The sequence below is a fragment of the Toxotes jaculatrix genome, chromosome 11, assembly GCF_017976425.1.
Source record: "Toxotes jaculatrix isolate fToxJac2 chromosome 11, fToxJac2.pri, whole genome shotgun sequence".
Lineage (NCBI taxonomy): Eukaryota > Metazoa > Chordata > Actinopteri > Toxotidae > Toxotes > Toxotes jaculatrix.
Genome location: NC_054404.1, coordinates 1,137,082 through 1,147,081, shown reverse-complemented (window position 1 = coordinate 1,147,081; position 10,000 = coordinate 1,137,082). Strand labels below are relative to the sequence as shown.

The 10,000-nt window shown below is 44.7% G+C and overlaps 1 protein-coding gene across 1 annotated transcript in view; it reads left to right on the top strand.

Moving 5' to 3' along the window:
* The window catches only part of slc30a6 (solute carrier family 30 member 6), a 43,754-nt gene that overhangs the window by 23,814 nt on the left and 9,940 nt on the right, over positions 1-10,000 (top strand). The window contains exons 6-9 of the mRNA XM_041050362.1: positions 149-214; positions 3,286-3,366; positions 6,100-6,135; positions 8,501-8,658. Coding sequence (XP_040906296.1) covers positions 149-214; positions 3,286-3,366; positions 6,100-6,135; positions 8,501-8,658 — 341 coding nt within the window. The remainder of the gene's footprint in view (positions 1-148; positions 215-3,285; positions 3,367-6,099; positions 6,136-8,500; positions 8,659-10,000) is intronic.

Here is a 10,000-nt window from a genome sequence, read left to right as displayed (position 1 = left end):
CTTGTCTCTCACTGACTCTCCCCTCATGTGCCCCTCCCTCTCTCTCTGTCGTCTTTCTGTGTCTCCCATCCCTCCGTCAATCACCTGCTTTTCTCTTTCCCTGCCATCACCCTGCCGTCCTTACCTTTCTCCTCCCTGCGGCCTGCAGTTTGATCACCTGTCTCATCAGCTCCTGGGTGACCATGAAGAAGCCCAGTCAGGTCTACTCCTTTGGGTGAGTCTGCAGCACATTGTACATTACACTGTGGGGTTGATCTGTCCCTCAGAGTATTTAAAGGACACTGATGACAGCGTGGACGTAGCCTCACACGTAGATAATGACAGGACCGCACAACGTGTGCTGTAACTTTGAAAATGCACAAACAAGACAAGACCTTTGGTGTGGTGAATAAAGTGTGTGCAGAAGTGTAGAGCTGCATGTTAGAAACTCACAAGTAGGACTGCAACTGTTATTTTCATTATTGATTAATTGGCTAATTATTTTTTTGATGGATTGATAACGTGTTTTGTCTATAAACTGTGTGACACAGAAAAACAAATCAAACAGAAGATTTTAAAAAGCAACTATTTTAGGCCATTTAAGCGTGTGTGTGCGTGTGTGTGTGTGTGTGCGTGCGTGTGTGTGTGTGTGTGCGTGTGTGTGTGTGTGTGTGTGTGTGTGTGTGTGTGTGTGTGTGTGTGTGTGTGTGTGTGTGTGTGGCTTACCTTTATATATACATGTAAATCCATCTCAGTCTCAAACACAGCTAGCTGACAGGTGACCTCTGACCTTCATGTGTGGAAGAGTGGTGATCGAGTGGAAATCTGCTTTTCAGCTTCACTTAGCTCCCATTATGCCGTGTGTGTGTGTGTGTTTGTGTGGGTGTGTGTGGCTGGGTGGGTGTGGGTGTGTGTGTGTGTGTGTGTTACCTTTATATATACATCATGAGTGTAAATCAGTGTCAGAGGCTTTTCAGTCAAAACTCTATTTATTTATTGATGTGCTCAAACACACACACACACACACACACACACACCATGAAGCTTCTGTTGCCGGTGTCTGGATCAGCTGAGCGGCTCATGAACACATGAACATCGTCCAACTCAAACACACGGCTAGCTGACAGGTGACCTCTGACCTTTATGTGTGGAAAAGTGGTGATCGAGTGGAAATCTGCTTTTCAGCTTCACTTTATGGTCCCATTATGCCGTGTGTGTGTGTGTGTGTGTGTGTGTGTGTGTGTGTGTGTGTGTGTGTGTGTGTGTGTGTGTGTGTGTGTGTGTGTGTGTGTGTGTGTGTGTGTGTGTGTGTGTGTGTGTGTGTGTGCTTGAGTTGACATCAGCGTCCTCTGACTCCTCTAAACCCCACAGGAGTAGAACTGGTTTCTAGGAATTAGTCTGATCCACTTCAGCTTTTTTCTGTTGTGTAGTTCTGTTTCATTTGTTCCCATTCGATTTGCTGACAGAGTATTTATACACACTTCAGTGTGTGAAGCGTTTGATGGAAGCCACTGACTTGAATCTGCCCAAACACCCTCTGCGCTGGAGCACCTGGTCATGTGCCAGCGGCAGTCATCGTGTGCGTGTTCATCTCGTGTAACCAGTATACACAGACCACCTGTTAACCTACAGCTGTCTGTTCATTGGCTCACACACATTAAGATACAAGAGGAATGGACTATGTGCTAAAAAGCCACACAGGAAGGCAGTAACCTGCAGAATGTGACGGGAGTAGAGCTGAAAGTATTAGTTGATTGATCAGATAATTGATTAATAATTGGGGTCATTTTTTAAGCAGAAGTGTTGAATGTAAATTGAACATCTTTGAGTTTTTGGACTGTTGCTGAAGACCTTTTTATAGACACAACCATGACTTAATAAATGAAGAGAATACTTTGCTGAATGGTGTGCTATATATTATAAATGAAATAAATTAATTGATAATTAATAAGTAAAACAGCCTAGCCACTTGTTGAAGTTGCTGCTCTGGTCTGACCGAACACTGTGCACCAACACAGTAATGTGCTTGTTTCATACAGATGTTGCTGCTGGTCCAGTTTTAAGAATGAGGCAGATTAGAAAATGGGTGATGACCTGAGAGCTCACTGTCCTGAGGTCTGTTATTTTATCTGTGTCCTCACGTCACCTTCCTCACCCTGTGCATGTATGTGGTCACATGTCGTTTACATTAATCTGTAATGCACTTCACATAGCTCGGACAGAAGCTCTTAGTGTGCTGGTATTAAGCAGCTGTAGTGGGGCTCAGATCATCAGATCTCTCCCAGTCAGTGTCAGGTTTAACCCGTATAAGCCCAGTGGACCCTGGGCAGGCTGGATGGGATCGACCCTGTGACCTTTGGATGAGATCATCTGTGTTTTTCACTCATGATTTTCAGGTTTATGTAACTTTGAAGTTAAATTGTAATGAATTATGAGGGGAATAATGAGGAAACACTCCGGTTTCTTCTCAGAGTTTCCTCTCTGCTCTTCTTCGTTGACCACACTGACCACACTCTAACCACTGACTTTACTCTGCCCCACAGACATAATTATGACAGTTATGTGTTTCTCTCCCAGTGAAGAGGTTATATCAGGCTATGTCCCTGTGCATGAGCGTTAAAGTCTCGATAAGTAAGGGGATGTCCCGAGGCTTGGAAATGGCAGAACTCTACTTTCACATTGGGCTTGATGGCGCCTCGGGAGAGGGGAGTTTCTGAGAGGCGCGGACGTAAACATCACGCTGAGAAATCCGTTTTTTTCTGACGGGGCGAGCTGGGTTTTATTCTCTTTATGTTTTTATGGTTTGGATTGAAGTTCGGTGTTTTAGTGCCAGAGGAGCATAAAGACAGTTTGGTGTCAGCCGGTCTGCTCACAGTCTTGCGCTGAGTGGAGATGTTATCATCCGCTCTGCTCTGTCGAGGCTCGTGTTGATTGATAGCAATTTAAAAAAAAAGATAACTTCCCAACACACTGTACACTGTTGTAAGAGCACATACACACCAGGTACAGATCTCTCAGTCTAGTGAGTGAGCTACAACACGATTTGCTAATTCTCTAACTGGTAGAGGCGCTGCTGTTTGTGAACCTGATGACAGTAAAACGTTATGATTCTCTGGAGTTTAACCCAAAGACCACACTGCAGAGCCTCTGTCCACATGGTGGCATTTCTGGGGATCTTGGACTGAGGTGTCTCCAGATGATGCTTTGTGGGTCTCTGGATGAGTGGAGTGGTGTGTCGAGGACGAAAAGCTGAATGTGGAGATGGTTTGTCTCACTGTGGATGACGGTGTCTCTGTCTCTCTCCAGGTTTGAAAGACTGGAGGTCTTGGCAGTTTTTGCCTCCACTGTTCTCGTCCAATTGGGAGCTTTGTTCATCCTGAAGGAAAGGTGTGTATGTCTCCCTAACACACTCCTACACACACACACACACATAAGACATAATATGAGGAATGAATTAACCAAAATGATTTTTTTGATAACATCAGTCAGCATTTAGAGCCATATTAAAATCCGATGTCTCTGTCTTTGTCTTTTTTCTACGTCTCCTTCTTTGTCTCACTCACTCTGTCTCTCTCGATTAAAATTTCAATTATTTTCGTAGCGTGACTCAGCACAACAACAGAATTCATATTTCCAAAGCAATACACAAAATATTTCCAATTGTGTCTCCTTTTTTTGTCTTTGTTTTTCTCCCCGTTACTAATTTCACTACATGGCTTCAGTCTGCACAGGGTGCATGTTTTTCTCCGGCGTCTGCACCAAACAATTTAGAAAATGCAATAATTGGACCCCATGAAGTTTTAGTCCCATCAGCACACATTTTATGTGACAACAGAAGTTTTCATTTATAGTAATCCACATTATTCAGCAACAGTCTTCATGGAGTGATTGTCTTGGGACACAGTTTCATAGTGCTGAGAAATGTTCTGTTGTGTACGTTGCATCAGATAAAGATTTTTTTTTTCACCACTTAGTTTGTACTTTTTTACCAAACCCCTACATATGACCTGTGTTCCCCCATCTGTCATGATTTTGCTTGGTCTTTAATGTTCTCTTGTCAAATATAATAATAATAATAATAATAATAATAATAATAATAATAAATGAAATGTAAAGAGCACTTTGATATATGATTTCCATTAAGACAACAAATATGCATAAACACACACGTTTAAAGTCGAGATGATGCCAAATTTTAACCTGTTCAGATGCAATAATGTTGCTTGATAACAGGCACCGTGTGTCTGTGTGTGTGTCTGTGTGTGTGTCTGTGTGTGTGTGTGTCTGTGTCTGTTAAAATCTGTTGACAACTTTGTCTCCATCTGAGAACCCAGTAATTCTTTAAAGGGGTGGTCTTGGAATTACTCTTAAAGGGGAGGAGTGTGTGTGTGTGTGTGGGGGGGGGGGGCAGTGTGCGTGTGGACTACTGAATTTTTTAGGTCTGAGGGAATGTCACTGCCTGGCTGTGTCTGTCATTGTGACACACACACACAGACACACACACACATATCTCCAGGCACCATGTGTGGGGTTGTCTTGCGGTCAGTTCTCAGGGATGGGAGGGGTGAATTAACCAGAATAACAACACTCACGCACACACACGTGGGTCAAGCAGAACGGCACACTCCCTTGCAACACTTTCATGCGCAGACACGTGTGTGTGTTTAGGAGTTAAAGTGACTGTAAATGTGTTTGTTTTTCTTTGTTCCACGGCAGCAGAAAATAGCCGTCTCTGATTGGCCGGCGTGTGACCTTGAAAATCTTCAAACTTAGTTCAGGTCAACATTTTCACCTGCGTGTAACCGTAGCGACGGCAGTGATGCTTCAGGCACTATTAGCAGTTAAGGGACTTGAAGAATGTGTTAAAGTGACGACAAACGCAGTTTAAAAGGAGGAGGATGGAAACACAGGTCACACAGGGTAGAAGGGACAGAGGAGACTCCCAGGTGTCCACATGGAGACAATAAAAGACAGAGTGTTCTTCCCTTTCACCTCACTGATCATTTAGAAATGTTAAAGCACTTTTTTCTTAGTTTTCATTGTTTCACCGTTGGCTGTTTGAACGTGGATTGCTGTAATTATACTGCATCCAAGTGTATCATGCTCTTTGCTTCATGTGTCATATGGATCTTTGCTTAATTGATTATTTTTAGAAATTGTGTGGTGTGTGTGTGGGGGGTGGGGGGTGGGGGGGGGGCTTGGCCAGTGAGCTCAGTCCCTGGCACACGCACACAGGCTGGGCCGGTGGAGACTATGGATTTTTTTGATGGTCCAGCGATGTGGTGGATGTCTGCGGGTGCTCCTGCTGGTGCTCCTGATGGTGGATGGTGGGTGGGGGGGGGGCAGAGAGCGCGGGCTAGGGAGGGCCTGAGTGAGTCACAGCTCTACAGTGAAGCAACAGCACGAAACATTACGTTACAGATCTTTGTTGTTCACAGACACGTCACTGTGGCGGGGCGAACGAGGTGCGGAGGGTGGTGGATCACAGGGAGACTGTCCACGAGTCATTCGATCACAGATGGCGTCGTTCTCTCAGACGGATTAAATAAAATAAAAATAAAAAGGGCTAAAGTGGGTCACCAGATAAACTTTGGTGGCCGTTAATATACCTGTGACACACTGATGGTTCATCAGAATAGCTGCCTGTTAATTTTCTGTTGATAGACTAATCACCTGATCTGGAATGATCAGATATCGTTCTGAAACCTGATCAAATATCAGCGAAGTAATGTTGGAAATAATCGTAGGTTTTTCACTCTTAACACCGTGAAGGTGATGTTAGCTCGCTGTCTTCGTTTTGCCATTTCCCTTCATGAATGAGACAATGCACACACACACACACACACACACACACACTAAGGTTGTAAGGTTGGCACACAGTTCATGTCATGAATGGCGCAGTAGGGCAGCAGCACAGAGGGATGAGACAGACGTGACTGTGTGTGTGTGTGTGTTTATTTCCTGTTTTCTCTCTGGTTGTTCACTCCTTGTCTCCTTTCATTCATTTCAATTGTCTCAATCACTCTGTATCTCACACACACACACACACACACACACACACACACACACAGAGTCCCACCTGGCCAGTGTTGTTGACTGTGTTTGTTTTTGTTTTGTTAGTGTGGAGCGCTTCATGGAGCAGCCTGAGGTCCATACGTAAGTACCCCCCCCAACACACACACACACACACACACACACACACCAATTCCCACATCACATCTAAAGATAAACAGACACAACATGATATACTCCTGTGTCTCCCTGTGTCGAAACACACACACACACACACACACACACACACACACACACACCACACACACACACACACACACACACACGCAGTGCCAGCTGTTGTCAGAACAGAACATCCCAAACATGGAGAGAGTGTCAGTGAGTCAAAGAGTCGGACTGACTGACTGTGTCGTGTTCATTGTGAATTTCACACTGACAGGGTGTGTGTGTGTGTGTGTGTGTGTGTGTCCACACCAGCGGAGTTAATTAAACACACACACACACACACACACACACACACACACACCCACACACAGTGTGTTGAACACTGGCCTCAGGGTAACATCAGCTGTGTCAGTGACTGAAAGAAGACCAAAGTTTGTCTGAAAGTTTTTTATGGAACAGTTGGCAGATGTTTTTGTTTTACCGAACGGGTTTTCAGCAGTGTGTTCAGCTTCACACACACACACAGACACACACACACACACACACACACACACACACACACACACACACACACACACACACGCTGCATTATTGGAACTGTTGTACGACTGTTGGTGCTCAGAGTTCACCAAAACCCTGACGCCTGAGATGTAAACTGAACTGGACGTCGATCGTCACCTGTGATGGACCAACACGGGTTTACTGTCCCCCTCTCGTCTCGCCTCCTCTCTCTCCCCCCCTCGTTCTCTCCTCCCTGTCTTCTCCTCTCTCTCTCCATCATCTGTCCATTATCTCTCCATTATAAAACAGATTAGCGGTGGCTTTTCTAACCTAAAACACAGAGAGACTTAAACCTGTCTCCTGTGACGAGATTACCCCCTCGTTTTCTCTCCCCTCTTCCTCCTCCTCCTCCTCTCACCCTTCTCTCTCTCTTCTTCTGTGAATGGATGTGATTGGACGGCGGTGAGAGATGGCTGCTAACCGGAGGGACAGGTGTCTGCTGGGCAGGGAGACACACACATTCTTCCTCTCTCTCTTTAATCTGTTTTTTTTTTTTTGAGGGAGGTGGAGTGGGGGTTGGTGGGGTTTATCATCCAGTTATTGCAGTTCACCCGTCAGGCAACCCTTCGCCTCCCGCTGATTTGTTTGGACCAATTTGTAGGCTCTTAAAGGGATTGTCTCTGTGTGTGTGTGTGTGTGTGTGTGTGTGTGTGTGTGTGTGTGTGTGTGTGTGTGTGTGTGTGTGTGTGTGTGTGTGGATTAAATGTCCACTAGGTTATTTTAAAGGTTTGAATACAATAGATGACAAATGTTTCACATCCTGAAACTGTTTCATAAGCAAAAGTGGCGAACTGCCGCGTCACGTGACAGGATTTATTTTTACTATTCATTAAATAATTACACATAAACCATCGCTGCACCGCATCAGTCTCCATCCAGTCCTGGACCCTGTGTGATGAAGGGACGTGTCTCCTCTTGGAGGGAAACTTTTGTCGTCCCCAGCTGCACATTTGTGTTTCTACCTGTACCTGACAGCGTTGTTCAGAAAGCCGTAGTCACTGAACACAGGTCAGAAGGTTTAGACCGCCTCCATTTTCCCAACTGTTTCAATGTTTCTGTAATCAAAGCACCAAACACATAAACAGCCACCTGCCCAGTGAGGCGCCCGGGGAGCTGGGGTGGATCGGTGCCTTGCTCATTAATTCAGTATATGTCTGAGCAAAAATGAAATTGTACCTGGATTTACCTCAGAGATCTTCCACGGCCCGTCTGCTGCACTGCCATGAACCACTGTTGGTCTTTGAACCCCTGGTTGAGAAACAGTGTCCCCCACCTCTACAATACACTGAAGGTTACAGGCATCAGAGGACTGGACTTCATGGTATGACCAGGTGTAATGGACTGAATTAGATTTTGCAGGTGAACCTAATGAAGAGGCCCTCTGACCAAATGTCACAGGACAAAGCAAAATGTTTTTTTGTGAGTTTCTTGAAACAGATAAATACATGTTTGATTTATTTTTTGTTTGTTTGTTATGTGTCCTCTGAACCTGTCCCACAATGCACTGCACTCACAGCGTCTCCACATGACAAATTGTGAGGTGACATGTACAGGTTATGTTGACATTAGGTTTTAGTTCACGTTGCTTATCAACTTATCTCGCGTCCCTGTAAACACGGCTGGTTAACAATGATTTTCAGGATGTTATCTCTAACACTGTCTGGTCTCTGTCTCTCTGTCTGTCTGCCTGTCTCTCTGTCTGTCTGCCTGTCTCTCTGTCTGTCTGTCTGTCTGTCTGTCTGTCTGTCTGTCTGTCTGTCTGTCTGTCTGTCTGTCTCTGCAGAGGTCGTCTGTTGGTCGGGACGTTCGTCGCTCTGTTCTTCAACCTGTTGACTTTGCTGTCTGTCAGGAACAAACCGTTTGCCTACGTCTCAGAAGGTACAGTCACCTCCCTCCCACTCAGACCAGTTCCTCGCAGTGGTTGTTCTTACTGGGAGTGTTGATGTTACATGCAGCTTCACGTCGGACAGGACGCCATCGTACCTGATTTGTTTTTAAACAGGCCGGGTGGATTTAGTGGTTTTTGTGTCTTTTGGGTTTCTCCTCGTGCTGGTGGAGGTTTGTTAATCCTCGCCCTCACTGGGGGAACGGGCACAATTTGGCTTTTGTTATATTTTTGGGGATTATCAAAGTAAAATGAAATGCTGGCTCACTGTTTTGTCAGTAGATAAATCAAAATGGCAGAACTGGGATCAGAGGGTTAGTCTCTTCCTAATTGCAGAAATCACTAAGTTATAAAACCAAACTCAGTTTTATGGTCCTTAAAATATGACAATAAGTGTTTTTCAAATATTTTTATATTTAAGATTATTTTGAGTATTTTTGCAGCTCAGAAGGATAAAATGTGACGTGTGAGTTGATATGAAACACTGCTTATGAACTGGATTAAAACCAAACACGCTGCAAACATATGGCAGCACATATCAACTAGATAAACTGATGTGTGGTGTGCTGTCGGAGTTCCAGCTAATGAGATATCACATGTTTGATTTAAACTAGTTTAACGTTTGGTCTGACCAGCTGTCTGACGTCCACAGATATTCAGTTTACTGTTAGTATTCATTTTTGGTTTATTCATGAGTGATATAATGGAAAAGTGATCTTAATCTTCTGTTAGTAGATTAATTGATTCGTTCAGTAATGGGTCACCGAGCCTGACAAAAAGCTGAACGCTAGCAGCAGCAGCTGGGAAGTGATTTACACCTCAGTGTCCATTCGTGGCTTTGAGATGAATCTTACTTATAAAGCCCAGAATCAAAAAATCTAAATTTTCCTCAAGGGCTTTAACGATCTGCGCAGCGTACGACTGCCTCTGCCCTTTGACTTTGTCGACCGACACGTCCGCCAGCCCCAGATCTGTCCGCATCAGAGACATGAAGACCAGTCCAAGACCCACACACTGCCCCAACTTTATATGCAAACACAAAAACACACAGCATATATGTGTCAGACAGTGAAAACACACGAGGTTACAGGTCACACACGCACACACGCACACATACACATACAGGCATGCAGGGAGGGCAGGCCAGTGTCAACCCCAGGACAAGTTAACCTCACAGAGACTCAGTCTGCTGCTAATACAGGCAGACTGGAACACACACACACACACACACTCACTCACTCACACACACACACACACACACACACACACACACAAACACACACACACACACACACACACACAAACACACACACACACACACACACACACAAACACACACACACACACACTCACTCACACTCTTGCAGACAGTAAATAAAAAAAAAAAAAAAAATTAAG